The 20,195-nt window shown below is 36.5% G+C and overlaps 1 protein-coding gene across 1 annotated transcript; it reads left to right on the top strand.

Moving 5' to 3' along the window:
• The first annotated feature begins 12,376 nt into the window (after positions 1-12,376).
• On the top strand, positions 12,377-13,524 carry LOC123680846 (jerky protein homolog-like). Its single transcript, XM_045618962.1, has 3 exons — positions 12,377-12,713; positions 12,946-13,265; positions 13,360-13,524. Exons 1-3 carry the CDS (start codon positions 12,377-12,379, stop codon positions 13,522-13,524), a joined length of 822 nt encoding a protein of 273 aa, XP_045474918.1.
• Positions 13,525-20,195: the final 6,671 nt, after the last annotated feature.

Raw genomic sequence — 20,195 nt, 5'->3', positions numbered from 1 at the left:
CGACTCTCTCCAAAAGTTGTCGCGTCTTTTGGGCCTGCGATTTCCCCAGGCGTTGGAGAAGCTGCTCCTTCAGCGTTTCGTACGGCTTTTGTGCTGGCGGGTTGATTATCAGGTCGCGGACCTCCTTCGCGTACCTGCTGTCTAGGGATTTGACCACCTGCCGGAATTTAGCCAAGCTGGCTGTTAGCCCGAAATCTTCAAGTGTCCACTCGACCTGCTGGAACCATACTTCTGGGTCCTCTGGGGTGAACGCCGGGATTTGGAGGCGTGCGAGTATTCCGGGAGTGGGTGCTGCGGCGGATGGATTCGGCATCTTGGCGTCTGGCGTCCTGGCGTCTGGTGTTAGTCGACCAAATCGTCCCTGTCACTCATTAAGTTGACGTTGATCACGTCGGGGTCACCAGTTTTGGGACAGCGTGACGACTTGGTCGATGCTGGGGTTTAATCAGGCCTCAATCTGATTAACCTCGGGACAACTAGAACAGGACATGCGCTAACTAGGCCTCTATCTGCCTACTCCTAGTTAGCAGGGAAAAAATAAAACAGTAAAATAAAATATACAAATAGATATATTATAATACACAAGGTGCTACAGAAGGTAGGTAGGTGTTTATTTGACTGGAAATCTTCGGCTTGTATTCCGCTTAAGTTGTGTACTTCGGGGCTTAAATAGATTGTTGCGCCCTCTGTTGGGGGAAGCGTTAACCTGGTTGGCGGCGCCACCATGATGGTAACGCAGGAATCTGTAATCCCCACAAATAATAATAATAATAATTGTCTTTATTGTCACATCAATGAACTTTCACGTAATATTCATAGGTATAATAATAGATATGAGAAAAGGCGAAGTCCAGATAATGAATAAATAATAAACAAAGTGAAAACTCTCAACATCACATGCGCAAAATATGTAGACCTCACAAAGTGCACTCAATAAAATAATAAGACTTGTTCGTTTTTCGTTTAAGACAAGAATTCCTTTTTGAATTGAGAACAAACAAAATTTTATTTACCTTCTAGTTGGGCCTCAGAAATGTTCTGGTCTGCACTTGCTTATTATAGGATGAATTATATAGAGTGGCCACTTTTTTAATGGGATTGTATTCGTGACTTTTAAACCATAAAAGTTAGAAGGTCGGTCAAATGGAGAAAAAGTTGCATGCATTTAAGCATTATCAAGCACTTCAAACAAATCGAGATTATCAGGGCCGGTTATTGAGATATCATAAAAAAAGTATATTTTGTCATTTTAATTTTTCTCTTTTTCCCAATTCATTTCGAAAATTATCAAAAAATGTAACAAGAATTTTTTATTCGACAGTAAATTATCCTCAATTTGACATAATCAGATTTCGTATCCAACGTTTCGTACTCTCTGGGCCACCCTCAACCTCAGTTTTTTCAAAACGGGCCTGCATATTTTATGACACTTTTCGAAAGAACCTCTAACGCTGAATTCAACGATAAATCATACAATGTCATTCAAAGATTTTCAGGTGATTTTGACCCTTATCCAATTTTCTTTGGGTCGGATCTGTATTACATTTAGTTACCTTCACTTTAATTACCAACATGCAATACATTTCGATAAGAAAATCAACTTAACGAGAGTATCATTTAATGAAAGAAAAATCAAATGATTATTCGAAAGTAAATGAAAATTAATGAAGTAAGTGTTCGAAATGTCTACCATTTGGTAAAATGCACTTTACGGTTCTGGAACCCATACTTCTTATACATTTGCTTGTTTCGTCTGCTTGAATACCTTCTAATACATTCTCAATCTTCCCGCGAGGAATCACTATCATTTGTTTCGTTGAAACAAATAACTGAATCGAACTTTATTTTGAGATCATTACGATATAATTTTTGCAAAGCTTGGTATTCAAATTAAGAATCATTGTATTCGCGTCTCTTGACTATTTTATTAACAGTAGTTTTTGATAAATTCCATCCACTGGTCACGGTTCTCGATTTTTTTTCTGGGTTCAATTGAATTTGGTTCATAACATTGATATCTTTGATAGACTTGTTTTTTCTTACATACACACCAGTAAATTTGGAAACAGTCAGAATCACCTGAAAATCAACTTTGAATGACATTGTATGATATATCGTTGAATTCAGCGTTGAAAGTTATTTTGAAAAGTGTCATAAAATATGCAGGTCCGTATTGAAAAAATGAAGTTGAGGTTGGCCCAGAGAGTACGAAACGTTGGATACGAAATCTGATTACGTCAAATTGAGGATAATTTACTCAGTGGCGACCGCTCAGAGGAGGCAGAGGAGGCCGGGCATCCCCAAATTTTACCGCATTATATTTAATTCTTAGTTCAAGTCCAACTATATTATGTTAACCTAATTCAATAGAATATTCCAATTTCTGGATACTTTTTACCCCAATATTTCATCATATTTATACATTCTCCGCAACAGACTTCAAATCTGAGAAGATTGCGCACCGCTGCACCGTACTACAGGCATGCGATGCGCTAAAGAATAGAGCAGACTCCAGACGCGGGTCGCGGAGGCCCAATTCCTCTCTAGTCGCGTTTGTCTTGAACGTAGAATTTCAAATTTCTCCCGATACGAAGCTCCGGCCACTCTAAATGCGAGCTGGATATCACGTGACGGAGGCGCGGTCTCCGTTGACCGTAAGCATATATTCGTTTAACCCGAACGGCCCGAACATGATCCACGGCGATTAACGATGGGTCTATATCAGCTGTTTCTGTTTATTAGCACCAGAATTAGGGAAAGATAAAGATAGGTCAGAACTTTTTATTCCTTTCCGCGTGTGCATTGTGGTTTCGTGTTAGGATTGTTCGGCAAAGTTTGTAGGTAAGGAAGGATATTGGCTGGCTATTCAGATATATTTTATCGAGAAAAATGGAAACGGAAACGTCGGAAACTAGAAATGAAAATGATAGTGTCAGTAGGGAACTCAGAGTTACTGAAGATATTGTAGATTTCATTTTGATTAAAAAGTTCAGCCAAATGCCTTACGATGGCAAAATTCTTGCACTTGGGTATGCATTTCGCTGGCTAAGTAGATACACTAGTGGTATACCTATTTTTTTTGCTTGACCTCCTCTGAATGAAAGCTCACGAGCCGCCACTGAATTTACTGTCGAATAAAAAATTCCTGCAACATTTTTTGATAATATTTTAAATAAAGTGGGAAAAAAAGAAAAATTGAAATGACAAAATTTACTTTTCTTATGATATCTCAATAACTGGCCCTGATAATCTAGATTTGTCTGCACTGCCTGACAATGCTTCTATTGTTATGTATTGTTCAATAACTCAAAAATATTAACTTGTATTGCCGGAGAGAAAATATGGACTTGGGCCACTCGTCCTAAAAGTAACGAGGAAATGTAAGCGACACCTCTCACAGAGTGAAAAATAAAGGAAAAGAATGCAAATTAATAACCCGAACTTAAAGCAAGCCACCAACGAATTGTTCCTTACCTTGTGGGTTGAGATGATGAAGTCTGGAAGGGCCCTTCTTATCTGCATCCGCAGCTTGATCGCGAAGAACACACAACCTAAACCGCACAAACACCTTTTGCGCGTTTCAATCTATTGAAACTTTAGTTTTTTAGCGTTCACAGCGAAAACTTCGTGATTTTTGCGTATATTTTATCCACTCTTGGAAAATGACGTATAGTAGAATACAGCGATTAATTATTATTAGAACATCTGTTCGACCGTTCAATTCAGTCTTTCAAAAAAAAGTCACAAGCGAGCAGCGCGCATATATGTGCACGCCTCCTTTCGGCGCAAGACGTTGGCCAGCAGAAAAATTTAAAATAACAAACAAAAAAAGGAAACCGGAAAAACAAAACTGTGAGAGGTCTCTTAATCCAAATTTTTGAATTAATAGTTCCGTGGTTACGGAACATACTCCCCCCAAAGGTGAATATAATGAACCTTAACCCAAAAAAAAATAGAAAAATCTTTAAATATTAAATGGAATAATGATGAAATAATAATGAAATAGAAATGAATATTACTAGTTATAATTTGAAAAATTATACTACGAGAGAAGAAAAGAAATTAAATCGAAGTATTGTTCAGCGGACATCATCAGCGGTAGAACATGTTTCCATGTTTTGGTAAGGGACTCAATTTGTTCAGAGGTCGTTGTATCATACCTGATTTAGTTTTAACATCAGCGACATGGCATACTCCATCTTGACCGGGAGTAAATTTATCAATTCGTCCTAGGTCCCTCTTAAGGGAGGTAAAATGTCATCTTTTATAAGTACAAGCGAACCCATATTAGAAGATTTCAACCACTTATTTCTTTGTTGCAACGTATTTAAATATTCATTCTTTCATCGACGCCAAAAATGTTGAATCATCTGTTGAATTAGATGCCATCTTTTCAAACGATTTATTTTGACATAATCGAATATCGAGAACGGCACTCAAGGGTTTTAATGTTAAGAAGTGCCTGGGAGTTAGCACTGACAAATCATTAGGATCTGAACTGATTGGTGTGAGAGGTCGAGAATTGATCACAGCCTTTATTTGAACAAGAAGGGTATAAAATTCTTCATAATTTAAAATCTGATCACCGATTACCCTTTTGAGGTGCGATTTCACGGACCGGACCCCAGCCTCCCATAAACCTCCCATGTGTGGGGCGTGACCGGGTAAAAAGTGATGGGTAATTGTCTCATATTCAGCGCATTTTTGAATCAAGGCATTCAATTCTCTACTCGCACCGATAAAATTACTCCCTCGATCCGAAAAAAGATGTGAGCATCTACCCCTCCGTGCTACAAATCTACGCAGCGCAGCAATAAAAGCATCCTTGCTTAAGTCGGAGACCAATTCCACGTGAATGGCCTTAGTCGACATACAAACAAAAAGGCATACATTGGCTTTGGAAGTTTTAGCACCCCGGTGTCGACTCATGGTAAGAAAGAAAGGACCGCAAAAATCTACACCCGCATGAGAAAATATTTTCGATGGAGAAACTCGAAAATTCGGCAAATCTCCCATAACACTTGACGCACTTTGCAAGCTTGGAACGAATAACCTTTCGCGCAGAAAGAATCCAAAACTGCTGTGATAACAGGTAATGCATCGTACTGATACCTGCATGTAAATATTTCTTATGGAAAAAATCAATAAGCAGTTCAACAAGTCTTGGTATTGGGGGAAGCAAAAAGGGATGTTTTTTATCGTATGATAAATGTGCATAGGAAAGTCTGCCACCTACCCTTATATAGCCTTCAGAATCGATGAAGGCATTTAATTTCTTGAAATATTTTGTGTTATGGCAAATTGTAATGGACTGTATAGATTTAAAAGAATTGTGGAAACTGCTGAAAATTCAACTCACCAAAATCTAATCCTTGTGCTAACGTATTTTACCCTTCGTGAATCAAAGGAGATAGGTGGGGTTGGGGGTAGAAAAAGGAGCGAAGAGTCTCAACAAGCGCCCTTTCTGCTATTTTCCTTGTCGGCTTCCACCCAATACTGGAAGACACTATTGGCACTTTCTTCTATTGCGAATAAAACTATGTGATAGCGGGTGCACTACAGTTTTTTGGTTTAGCGGATTTTCTATTGTTAATAATAGCGAAAGTTTCTATAATTTATAGCGGAATTTCTAAGCGGGCGAACTAATATTTTATTTCGAATGAAAAACGGAAGAGATATCCTTCAGCGTAAACAATCAAATTAATACTGAATTAAGAATACTACGCGATCTCGTGAAGACGCGATCGACAGATGTTCTTCCTATGTTTTCACGCAAGGTAATACAAGAAAAATATAAAATGCGCAAACATCCTCCCTCACTATTGGGGGATGGTACTCATTCTCCAATTATTAAATTACTCAATGCATTAAAAACTAAGACAAATATACAAAAAAAAATGAAAAACCATTGTGTCGGCAAAGGACACAATTTGGTAACTGGCCTATGATATGTTCCATGTTTTGTTTTGACAGAGGCGGCTCTAACAATACCGTCTTTTCCTGGAAAAACCTCAACTATGATACCTAAAGGCCATTGAAGTACAGGAGTATTTTCATTCATAAGAACAACTATTGTTCCGAGTGTAAGGGGACTTGAATTTTGTGTCCACTTCGTGCGTACCTGAAGTTGACTCAAATACTCGTTCTTCCAACGTTTCCAGTACGACTGAACTATTTGATCCAACAGTTGCTTTCTATGCAATCTATTAGAAGCGATATTTGAGACGTCAATTGATGGTAGGCATTGTAGCGTATTCAAAGTAAAATGAGCGGGCGTAAGCATTTCAGGATCGGATGGATCACTACTAATATACCCACATAACTATTCAAAAGTGCTTCTATTTGGGCCAAAACAGTAGCGAATTCTTCATAACAAAGAATTTGATGTCCTATTGCCTTAAACAAATGGGTTTTCATCGATTTGACATTGACCTCCCATAAACCACCCATATGAGGCGCTAATGGAACATGAAACTTCCAACTAATCTGATTTTTAATAAGACTGTTTTTGAGAGAATTTGTGTAATCGCTTGAGACGATGAATTTCTTCAAGGAATCTAAGTAGCGTTTAGCTCCTACAAAATTCGTTCCTCTATCCGAGTAAAGGGTCTGAATTGGGCCTCTTCTACTCAAAAACCTTTTGAGGCAATCTAAAAATGTGTCAGTAGATAAGTCTGACGCAAGTTCTAAATGTAAAGCTTTGGTAGCTAAACAGACAAATAAACAAACATAAGCCTTTTGCGTTTTTACTCCTCTATGTCGAGTCAAGGTAATCGAAAAAGGACCCGCATAATCAACCCCGGTATCTATAAACTGTTTCTGCGGAATATTTACTCGGTAAGGAGGTAAATTTCCCATCAATGGATAGGAAGCTTTAGGTTTGAATCTGAAACATATATTGCAAGCTCTAACTCTCTGAACGAATCATAGTACGAGCGGAAATGATCCAATATTTTGTCCTTATCAAAGAATGCAATAAATGTGAACCGGTATGGAAATTTTTTCTATGATAATTATCTATCAAAATTTTCACGAAATGTTCGTTTTTTGGAAGAAGATAAGGATGCCTATGATTGTAACCTATTTCTGCATTTGAGATTCGGCCTCCTACGCGAATAATTTCATTTTTATCCAGGAATGGCGATAAATTCCTAAAATTTGAGGGAATTATTTTTCCTTTTTTCAAACAACAAAAGATCCGCAAACCGTATCTTTTGTAGAATCTTAATGAGATATTTTTCTGCTTCATCTATATCAGAAATAGCTATTTCTTTCCGATAAGGTAATAATTTGGTGAATCGTAATATGAAAACCATAATGTTACATAACCTTTGGAATGATGAACATTTGTGAATAAGAGAATAGAAAATATTCTCTGAAGTTTCAACTATAGAAACGAAAGTGAGTTTCTGTTTTTCAGGCAGATCATTAGGCAACTCTAAATTTTCAATACCTACTAAAGGCCACTTTTTAATGTCTTCCTTTAACCGTTTCGGACCTGAAAGCCAAACATCCTTATTTTCCATGAATTCGCGGGGATACAATCCTCTTGAAATAATGTCAGCCACATTTTCACGGCCCCGAACGAAAAACCAATCTTCTCTAGAAATGTTGGTTTGGATTAATGACACGCAATTAGCTACAAATGTTTGCCACCTATGAGGTGAACTCGAAATCCAAGATAACGCGATCTGCGAATCACTGCAGGCATATATTCTTTCAACTTTACCTGTAGCGCGATATACGGATTCTACATACTTCATTAATTTGGACAACAACAAAGCAGCGCAAAGTTCCAGTCTTGGAATTGATATTACTTTCAAAGGAGCTACTTTTGATTTAGAATAAATTAAATTTACATGAACTTGTTGACCAACAACTAAGCGTGAGTAGATGGCAGCACCGTATGAACCACTACATGCGTCTGCGAAACCAATTAATGAAATGGGAATATTATTGTTTGCTCCTAACCATCTAGGAATAGAAATATTTTCTAAAAGCGGAATTTCTGTTTCAAATTTTCTCCATCTACTTATTAAATTACTTGGAAGATTGGAATCCCAGTCCTCCTTCAAAGCCCATAACTGCCGAATAAATAACTTGTCATATAGAATAACCGGACCTAAAATGCCCAGTGGATCGAAAATTCTACTTATTTTTGAAAGATTTACACGTTTGCTGAGCATCTTGTCTTCAACTAAAAAATTTTTTATATCAAAAGACAATGAATCTGCCTCCGAATCCCACCGAATACCCAATACTTTAACAATTTCACTCTCATCGTTGAACTGAAAAATCGAAGAACGTTGTTCTATAGGAATATTCGATAATAATTCCTCCGAATTAGTGTGCCACTTTTTAATTTGGAAACCTCCTGACCTAAACATATCAGTAAGTTCAGAAAACAAGAGCTTTGCATCATGTATATTATCCACACTAGTGGTTAAATCATCCACATACAAATCTCTGGAAATTATCTTTGAAGCGAGTGGGAATTTTTGTGATTCATCGGAAGCTAACTGTTGAACTACTCGCAAAGCTAAAAACGGCGAGGCCTTCACGCCGAAGGCAACTGTAGTTAATTCATAAATGTCAACTGATTCTTCAGGTGAAAAGCGCCACAATATCCGCTGAAATCGGTGATGATCCTCAATTAATTTCACCTGTCTATACATTTGACATAAATCAGCAATGATAGCTATTTCGAAAATTCGAAAATTCAAAAAGAGTTGCACTATATCTATTTGCAGTCTAGGACCCGCAAACAAACAATCGTTCAACGAAAGGGATTTTGGATTTGTTTTCAAGCTAGCATCGAATACGACTCTAACCGGAGTCGTAGTGGAATTTTTAAAAATAGCGTGGTGCGGAATGAAATAGTGCGGTGCGAGAGTAGAAACATCAAAAGTTTCATCTAAAGTTGAAGACTTTTTCATGTGACCTTGATTCAAGTAATCTCGAAAAACTTCACTATATTTCTCCTTTAAGTCTAATGACGAGGACAGTCTCTTTTCTAAAGTTAAAAATCTTTTCAAAGCAGAAGTGAACGAATCTCCTAGATTGGGGGGATCTATTTTGAAAGGAAGAGCTACTTTATACCTTCCTGAAGGTTTCCTAGAGTAAGTTGCTTTGAATAAATCTTCGCAAGCTAAATCATCCTAGCTAAAATGTTCCTTTTCTGGAACTTCTTCGAGTTTTATGAAATGTTTCAATAATTTCTCTAGAGCGAAATCATCAACAACTATATGAAACGAATTGGAGCAACGCGGCGAGTTGGTTTTGTTACATGAAGAAAATTTTCCACTAATAACATAACCGAAGGAAGTGTTAAGAGCGAATAAGCTATCTGATCGGTCAATTATTTTATCCCCCTTCAGAATTCCAACGAAAATTGCTGCACCCAGAATACCATCAATTTCCTCAGAATAGCTAAATTTACTATCCGCCAGAGGCAAATTGTCAATGAAACTTAAATCTTTCAATAGTATATCATATGAGGGTAATTTTGAGGTAAGATTATCTATAACTAATGCGTCCAATGTTATTTGGAATCTTTCATTGAAGCGTGAGAATATTGTTAGGTCTGGAGCTATACCCCTTATAGGTGTACTAATATTTCCTATTCCAGTCACCTTAATATCTCTTTTTGAGAACGGAATTTTCAGATGCTTGCAGCATTCAGTTGAGAGAAAATTATCCTGGCTACCACTATCTGAAAGAACTCGAATTTTTTCTAATCTATCATCTACTTTAATCATTACCTCAGCTGTAGGTATTAAAGTGATTCTATCATAATTATGCGAAATATCCATTTTGCGATTAATACTATCAGCTACCATCAAACTAACACCACTTTGAGAAATATTACTTTCTGCAGTACTATTAACAAAAGGTTTTACTTCTTTTGGAATTTCTTTGTTGAAATGTAAAAGAGAATGATGTCTATTTTTGCAAACACTACAAGAATTTAAGGATTTACATTGACTTATTTTATGTTTGCTACTCAAACAATTTAAACATAAGATTTTTTCTCTTGTCAACTGATATCTTTCGTTTGGCGAAAGCTTCAAAAATCGATGACATTTGGTTATCAAATGGCTATTTTCTCCGCAGACAGGACAAGGATAATGTACGATTTTATCTGAAACAGAATTAGCGCTGGCATAAGAATATGAACCTTTAGGTTTCGCCCCAGGCGATTTTGACTGGGTCGAACTACTGGCATGAGTAGAGATTCTACTCAAAACTCCCGATTGCTTTTGAACGAACTTTATTAGGCTTTCATAAGATGGAATTTCATTCGATGCCAAAGACATCTCAAAAAGCCTTTGTGTATTAGGATCTAATTTTGATAACGCTATAGAAACAAGCAAAAAATTAGCAAGATTCTTCAATGAAAGCTGTTTAAGAGCACTAACGGCTATATCAAATTTTTCTAAAAATGAATTCAAATTATTTGCGGATTCTATATTCAATTGTTTAAATTCAACCATAGATTTGAAATATGTAGTAGCTAGAAGGCGTTCATCTTGAAAAGTGTCTACTAATATTTTCCAAATTGTTTAATAATTTTCTGCTACTGGTGAGATGCCAATGCACAAAGTTTGAGCTCGTCCGCGTAATTTCCCGAGCAAATAATGAATTTTGCATGTGTCATCCAAATCAGGATTTTCATGAACACAGCTTTTGAAATTTTGATAAAAAATTGGCCACATTTAAGGATCACCAGAAAATTCCACTAAATCAATTTTCGGCAATCTTGGTTGTGCTTTCATTGCGGATAAGGAACTAACATTAGTTTCATTCATAGACATCATTTTAGAAGTCTCTACAATGTGACAATATAAATCGTCCACTGCTTCAATTACTTGATAGGAAGGAACATACTCTGGCAAACATTCTACACTCAGTAAATTGATTTCATCAACTACTTCCAACAATTGAGTCTTCGATTTCTCTAAATTATTCAAACCGACTTTGAAATATTCCAGAATTTTTGGATTATCCAGACTTTTTGTATAATCGTACAGTTTCTGGAAACGTTGGAACAACATTTTTTTTCTTGATTCTAAAACTTTTAGTTTATTGTTTTTAGTCTCAATTTGAGGTTCTGATTTCGACATACTTAATTTAAATTCGATCAAATGGAAAATGAAATCAGGTTCAATAATATAAAACAGCTTATGTGAACAAAAAAACCCAGATTCTGAATGCGTTGATTGTTAGAACATCTGTCAATTGAATTGAATTCAACATGAAATGAAGAGTTGAAATTTCAATCGTGACATACAGGATAATTTCAACGAAATCAACAAAATTCAAATAAATGAAATTGAATTCCAGCAATCTACACAATATCCGGCTCTGAACGGATCAATTAATGTTATGGCAAATTGTAATCGACTGTATAGATTTAAAAGAATTGTGGAAACTGCTGAAAATTCAACTCACCAAAATCTAATCCTTATGCTAACGTATTTTACCCTTCGTGAATCAAAGGAGATGGGTGGGGTTGGGGGGTAGAAAAAGGAGCGAAGAGTCTCAACAAGCGCCCTTTCTGCTATTTTCCTTGTCGGCTTCCACCCAATACTGGAAGACCCTATTGGCACTTTCTTCTATTGCGAATAACACTATGTGATAGCAGGTGCACTACAGTTTTTTGGTTTAGCGGATTTTCTATTGTTAATAATAGCGAAAGTTTCTATAATTTATAGAGGAATTTCTAAGCGGGCGAACTAATATTTTATTTCGAATGAAAAACGAGAGCGATATCCTTCAGCGTAAACAATCAAATTAATACTGAATTAAGAATACTACGCGATCTCGTGAAGACGCGATCGACAGATGTTCTTCCTATGTTTTCACGCAAGGTAATACAAGAAAAATATAAAATGCGCAAACATTTTGGAAATACAGTACAATCGCGCTAATATGAACACGCGTTATTATGAACCACTCCGTAATGTGAACACAAAATTTTTTGTATTGACTACTCTATAATATGAACATAGTATAATCTCGTTAGTATGAACTTGTCGGAACTAGTCTATTTTATTCAAAGGAATGAATCGGTTTTCACGATTTATCGTCATTTATGCATTGCCGGTTCGCGCTTTTATTAGTTGTCTCGCATTCTTCTTCCGAGTAGTACAATAGCTAAGGAAATGGTGAAAGTGCGTGGAAAATCAAGATGTTTATCTCTTCATGAGAAAGCTGAAGTCTTAGAAGACATCAATAAAGGCCTGAATGTTACCTTATCAGCGAAGAAATATGGAATTCCTGGTTTTGTTTTATAAAAAACAAAAAAATACAAATTCGAGAGAGAGTAGGCAATACGTTCAGATTGACCAAAAAATGTACACTAAAGAAGGCGGAAATGCCAGAAATGGAAATGCAGCTGTATAGATGGTTCCTTGACCAACGAGAAAGAAATATGCCGATTTCTGGAGAAATGATCAAACAGAAAGCCTTGAATTTATGTGCAAGTTTGAATATCTCTGAATTTAAAGCAAGCGATGGATGGCTCCAGCGCTTCAAAGAACGTTATGGTGTAAGATTCTTGAAAATAACAGGGGAGAAACTCTCGAGTCAGCCAAAATTCATTGCTGCTTTTAAAGAAAGATTGGAGAGAGTCATTCAAGAACATGAATTTAACGAACATCAGATATACAACGCTGATGAAGATTTTACTGGCGATTACTACCAGATAAAACGTTTGTTTCCCTAGCCGAAAAATCGGCATCTGATTTAAATATTTCCAAACAAAGAATCACATTTTTAGGCTGTTTAGGCTTCAGGCTCGCACAAAATTAAACTTCTGGTTATTGGAAAAGCGAAAAATCCGAGATCTTTCAAGAACTTCAACCCTTGTATACCGAAACAGTAGAAACGCATGGATGACGTGTAACATTTTCAAAAATTGGTTTTTCCAACAGTTTGTTCCAGAGGTTCGAAACTTCCTGAGAACTCAAAATCTTTCTGAGAAAGCGCTGCTTCTTTTAGACAATGCACCCTCCCATCCATCGGCTGAGGAATTGAAAACCAGTGATGGACATATTTTTGTGATGTTTATGCCACCAAATGTAACGCCTCTTATTCAACCGATGGATCAAAATGTGCTCAGGCTCACAAAACTTTATTATAGGAACCTCCTTCTAAGTTCAATCATTACTGGAGATGAACCGGTAGGATCTGCCCTCAACAAACTCACACTAAGTGAGGCAATGATGAATTTAGCTACAGCATGGAACAAGTTGAGCCCTCAGGTTATTAAAAAAATGTTGGAATAAGATAATTACCGAGACTGAAAATGATCAAAATCCGCTAGATGAAGAGAATTTGCCACTATCAGTTTTGCAGAAAAAGCTCACTGGGACGAGAGGTATGGAGTCTGTGGTTGAACAAATAATTTCTCTGCTTCAAGCTCTACAGCCTATGGAATACTCAGGTCAAGATATAGATGAATGGAACAGAGATGAAGATACTAATCTAGAAGAGTGCAACGAATCTGAAGAAAGTGACTGAAATTTCTGCCGAGTCAGTTAAAGTCTCACACGCGGAAGCAGTTCAAGCTTTGAACATATCAATGGAGTGGGCAAAATAGAATACTCTGGATTAGACTGAGATACTTACCCTGAAAAACTTACATGAGAAAGCAGTTTCATCGAAATTTGCTGCGAAGAAGACCCAAACTTAAATAACATCGTTTTTCTTCAGAAAAGATCAGTCATTATAATTAACTCGTATTATTTTTGAAATATTTGAATATTTTCTCATTGAAATAATCTTTTTATAACTTTATGCGCATCATTTTTATCGATATTCATGTACTCATTACGAAATAAAACCTAAAAAACATGTAAAAATTCTTATTTCTTGACCTTCACAAATATGAACAGTTTCTGTAATATGAACAAGCCAGAATTATTTTTGTTCATATTAGCGCGATTGTACTGTATTTTTGTTTCAAATATTTCTTGAAAATGTAATGTTTGTGTTCGCTTAACCAAAATCAATGTAGCGTTTTGAATTTCAGCGTAAGATAATGAATTGCCAACCTTAAATTTTCCTTTGGCGTGATTAACGAATCTCATCATGTAACACAAGACTCTTCGACTAAATTCAAAACTTGAATGATTCAAAAGCAAGGAATCGATGAAATTCTCATCATTCACTATAATAAGAACAGACGTAGGTCTCTTCTTTTGTTTCGAAATTATATTTGTATGCCCGGTTTTGACCGACCGAATTGTAGAAATTCAGGTCCTTGAAACCAGAATTCATTTTTATAAAGTTCAGATGGAAATAATCCGCGAGAGGCTAAGTCCGCAGGATTTTCACTAGACTTTACATGCGACCAAGAAGATACGTCTATTCTTTCTTGTATAAAAGAAACGCGGTTGCCAACGAAAGTCTGCCATCTATGTGGAGACGAATGTAACCAAGCGAGTACAATTTCAGAGTCGATGTAGGCTTGGATCAGTCTGAATTGCAGTTTTGGGTCAAAAATTTTCTTAATCCATGTCAAGAGCTTGGTAAGAAGTACAGAGCCGCACAATTCCAACCGAGGAATGCTCAACTTTTTTGAACAAGGCGCTACCTTAGATTTACCGCACAAGAAAAATGTTTCAATGTTTTTTTTATTATTAATGACCCTGCAATACACTACCGCGCCATAACCTCGTTCACTGGCGTCACAGAACCCATGCAGTTCTGCCGCCCCACTTTGAGGAATACTTATAAGACGATCAATGCGTACACGCGAAAAGAGAAACAGTTCGTTTTTATATTTGGTCCAAACTCGTATGACCTCATTTGGTGGCTTGGTATCCCAATCTAACACTGCCAACCATATTTTTTGAATCAGATATTTACACATGAATGTTATAGGTGTCAGAAATCCCAAAGGGTCGAAGATTCTAGCTAATTCGGACAATAATGTGCGTTTTGTACAACTTCGATCGAGAGGTTTAACGTCAAACTGAAAAGTATCAGTCTTTGGGTACCAAATGAGTCCCAATATCTTAATTGACACGTTATCATTTTGATCAAGAGAATGCGTTTCAGATGAAATGTGTTCGTCAGGAATGGAAGTCAAAAATTCAACGATATTACTAGACCATTTCCGCAATTGAAAACCCCCCTTGGCTAACAGACTATTCAATTCGTCTTTTAACTTGAGTGCATTTTCCAGGGAATCACTGCCTGTACAAATATCCTCAATATAGGTCTCGTCTAATAAAGCAGTTGAAGCTGCCGCATACACCCTCCCTTCATCTTCCAATAATTGGCGAACAGTTCGTAGGGCTAGATAAGGCGCGCAGTTCAACCCAAAACATAAGACCTTAACGCGTAAATCCAATATCTCATATTTAGGAGAAAAGCGAAATACTATGCGTTGATAATCTCTGTGGTTAGGATCTATCAAAATCTGGCGATACATTCGTCTTATATCCGCGGTAAAACAGATTATGTGCAAGCGAAATTTCAACAAGAAAGCGCCAATGTCGTTTTGTAATTTATTAACGACGTACAAACAATCATTAAGCGATTCAGTAGTTTTTGTCTTCGCGGAAGCGTTAAAAACAACCCGTTTTTTGTTGTTTGATGATCGGGTTCAACAACCGCATGATGAGGCAAATAGAAAAATTTTAACCCGTCTTGCGGAGGGTCTACAATCTCCATTTGAGACAATTCGAGATAATCTCTGATAACAGCACAATACTGTTCATGAAATGCGGGATGACGCAAAAGACGTCGTTCTAATGCGTAAAATCGTTGAAGTGCTAGCGCACGACATTGAGGAAGAAGCGGATCTGTAACCTTAAACGGAAGAGGTACCACGTATCTACCTGAGGTGGTTCGACAATAGTAATTTACGTAACAAGTCCGGAAAATAGGGTTTTTTTGGACGAATAGACAAAATTCCAGGACGAGCGTAAGCGAGTCCTGGAAGTCTGTGAGTCCAAAAAAACCATTTTCGGGCGTGTTGCGTACAATATTTTTTCGGCAACCATGTAAAATAACACTATCGCTGCTGCTTTCCATATTTTATTACGATTGCGATCAAAAAACATGCAAATTTTTGACAACTAATTTCATATGAACTGTCAGCCGTTATCTCGTTTGCTATGGATTCTATGATTCTTTTCCGGCCTAGTCCGGGAAGTACGTACTTTCCGGACTAGGCCGGGAAATGCTACTTTCTCAGAGAAAAAGCGTCCGGGAAGTGAGCACTTTCCGGGCGGTTGCCGAAAAACATTATTTTTAAAAATATCCTTACATTCACCTTCTGGAGGAGAGGTGACTGAGTCCGGTAATGTTTCTATTTAAAAAAACTGTTTCATTAAATTATCTAAAAAATCCTCAGAAATTGTGTTAAGGAAGGAATTGACCTGCAAGACGATCGGTTCGTTTTCGATCTTTCCCAACAAGACGTAACCAAAAATAGTACGAAGAGCGTTAGGACCACCATTGATTCCAGAAATTGTCTCATTCAACAAAAGATTGGCGAAAACATCGCAGCCCAACAATACAGGGTCTTTCACGAGGAACCTCACCCATATTTATACGGGAAACTACTGAACGTATTTTCATGAAATTCAGCACTTGTAAGTATTTCACGATGCTGACGAAATCTAAAATATTTTCAAGACATGAGCACCTCCGGTTTTTCCGGAAATGACGTCAACTTCCGTTTTTCAAATTAGAACACCATTTTTTTATTGCAGAAATAGATTCCTTAGAAAATTTCAAGTTATTTCGATGTAACATTTTTCAGTTTTGGTTGGAAAATTCCCTCTGAGCGGGAAAATTCGAAAAAAAAATCGAAAATAGAGCTCCGCTGAAACAAGAATAACTTCGAGGTGTTTGGATGGAAAATTTTCATTTTTGGGATTTTTCAAGATGTAAGATTGATGTATCCACTTCAAAAGTCGAAATCGCGATTCATGATACAGGGGGTGAAAAAATCGCTTACAAAGTTAGGGATGACAAAATCGTGAAAAATCAATTTTTTCAAATTAGAACCCCATTTTTTTATGGCAGATATTGAATCTACGTTAAAAAATAATGTTAGTGTATGCATCACACCCTTGCCCTAAAATGGATATTTTCTGAGTTATTCACAAAAAACTGTTTTTCGTCTTGAATTTTCAGCTATTTCTTTTCCCTTCACGCCAAAAAGATGAAATTTTCAGGAACTGTTATTTGAACCATGCTGTAGATTTTTCACCCCTTCTTGAAACCGACTTCAAGTTACTATTAGGAGAACCATGGCAAACTCTCGCAGTTATAACTAGAGAAGATGCTCAAAGTTTTGACCGTTAATTTCTAGACATTTATTTATACGTCTCAGGAATGCTTCGTGCGTTGCTCTTCTTATTTCATAGGGAGGAAGAGATCTGCAAAAGTGTTTAAAAACCAAATTGAGTTTCAAAACTATTAATCTAAAAATCTAAACATCTAAACAAACCTGAACGCATTTCTGACTCGTTCTATGCAGTCCTCTTTATCAATCAGGGGAGTTGAGTAGACAATATTTTTTATCCTACCCCAAACATAATAGTCTAAAGAAGTTAAATCGGGAGAACGTGGTGGCCAAAGATGTAGACCATTGTTCGCCAACCATCGATCTTCAAATAGCCTGTAGAGGATATTTGACACATTGAGTGAATTGTGTGGAGGTATCTTGTTGATACCATAAGTCATTATGGTTCTGTACTAGCGGCTCAATTATTTGAGTCAATATGTCAGAATATCTATCTCCTAAGGGAGAACATTCTTTAAATAATGCAAACATGTGTAGTGTTCTATCTTACCAGTTAAAGTCCCATCATAAAGGTGAACATCGAGAATTGCATTATTTTTGATGGCGCAAAAAACATTGAAACTTCAGGTCTCTTGAAAGTTCCATTGTCTGAAGTGGTGGTTGTTCTCTTCATCCCAATAATGACTGTTATGCCTATTGAAAGAACCATTCTTTGTGAATTTAGATTCATCTGTCCAAATTATACAGTCCAAAAAGTTTTCAATCTCTTGAAATCGAATCATCATAGCTTCGCAAAACTCTGTTCTCCTGACGAAATCAGTTTCCTTCAGATGCTGTACCCTATTGAATTTATATGGGTGCATTTTATGTTTTTTAAATATTCTCCAAACACTCGATTGAGATAATCCCAGATCAATCTCGGCATCTTTGAGAGAATTTTGAGGATTCACACGAAAATATGCAAGAACTGCAATTTCGTTGTTCTCATCTTCTACTACACTTTTTTCTCTGTGTATAGTTTTCTTAACGAAAGATCCGACATTTCTCAAGTTTGTCATGGTTCTGTTAATGGTATCTCTCGTTGGTCTGGGTCGGTCAGGAAACCTCTCAATGAACAGTCGAATCATTCTATCTACAAGTTTATTACATTCTCCACGAAGTAGAATGAGATTTGAATAATCTTCATTGGTAAAATTAGGCATAGTGATCGATTTTATAACTTAATACGAATTATCACCAAATTAATAGTAAACACAAAGTGCTACTGAATAAAGAGGAATTTGGCAGATGTAATTAATGATATCTATCATTAAAAAAAAAGAATGTAAAACATGGTATGTTTTTGCATATGGTTCATAAGGAATTATTTATTTATCACTGGAGAGAAAACCGATGGCCGATTAGTTGAAATATAGTTATTTATAATACAAGTGCAGAAGGCATTGATATTCTTCCACGAGTTCAAAATTCAAAAACGAGCCACGTAGTGGCGAGTTTTGGAATGAACGAGTGGTAGAATGAGCCTTCTGTACGAGTATTATACATTATTTTCTCTAATTCATTGCATTTTCATTAAAATTAATGAAATATTTCCATAAATATAATTTAGTGATTTTTGTATTGAAAAATGTTGGTTGGCAGAACTGATTTCTTTAAGGCAAATTGATGAATTGACAGATAAAGCCGTGACGGAAAGTTCAGAGAACCAACATAGAATAATAAAATATAACCATGAAAACTGTGCGTTTCTGATATATTCTCGCACGATTTTGTTCTACAAGATGTGGAAGAATGAACGGAATAACCACAGAATTAGAGAAAAGAGGTTTCCGATACAAATTCGAATCAAAATTCGCCATCTATTTAGGAACAAGCTGTAACTTTTTTCTCTTGCATATTAGGTTAGTGAAATCTAAAACATGGTTTAAGTAACAGTTCCTGAAAATTTCATCTTTTTGGCGTGAAGGGAAAAGAAATAGCTGAAAATTCAAGACGAAAAACAGTTTTTTGTGAATAACTCAGAAAATATTCACTTTAGGGCAAGGGTGTGATGCATACACTCACATTATTTTTTAACGTAGATTCAATATCTGCCATAAAAAAATGGGGTTCTAATTTGAAAAAATTGATTTTTCACGATTTTGTCATCCCTAACTTTGAAAGCGATTTTTTCACCCCCTGTATCATGAATCGCGATTTCGACTTTTGAAGTGGATACATCAATCTTACATCTTGAAAAATCCCAAAAATGAAAATTTTCCATCCAAAAACCTCGAAGTTATTCTTGTTTCAGCGGAGCTCTATTTTCGATTTTTTTTTCGAATTTTCCCTCTCAGAGGGAATTTTCCAACCAAAACTGAAAAATGTTACATCGAAATAACTTGAAATTTTCTAAGGAATCTATTTCTGCAATAAAAAAATGGTGTTCTAATTTGAAAAACGGAAGTTGACGTCATTTCCGGAAAAACCGGAGGTGCTCATGCCTTGAAAATATTTTAGATTTCATCAGCATCGTGAAATACTTATAAGTGCTGAATTTCATGAAAATACGTTCAGTAGTTTCCCGTATGAAATGGGTGAGGTTCCTCGTGAAAGACCCTGTATATCAACTTCACCCGGTACATAGTACTGCGGATCTGCCAGAGGCAGATCTTTTAAATATCCCCACGAAGTATTATCTAATCGATGAGTCGGCATTTTATCACATATTTTGGGCAAAATTACCGCGTCGATCGCCAAAACTAAATCTGAGTTACCAATAGGTCTAAGTTTAATTTGTGCTATGCCTTTGTTTACGACTTGCGTATCACCTACACCATTTATAACAACGGAAGAAACCAATCGCGGAATATTTAGAGCGTTATAACATCCTTTAGATATTATAGAAATTTCTGAACCGAAATCTAGCAGTGCGCGAATAGTTATT

Source organism: Harmonia axyridis, chromosome 5 (assembly GCF_914767665.1).
Source record: "Harmonia axyridis chromosome 5, icHarAxyr1.1, whole genome shotgun sequence".
Lineage (NCBI taxonomy): Eukaryota > Metazoa > Arthropoda > Insecta > Coleoptera > Coccinellidae > Harmonia > Harmonia axyridis.
This window is presented reverse-complemented; position numbering and strand designations above follow the sequence as displayed.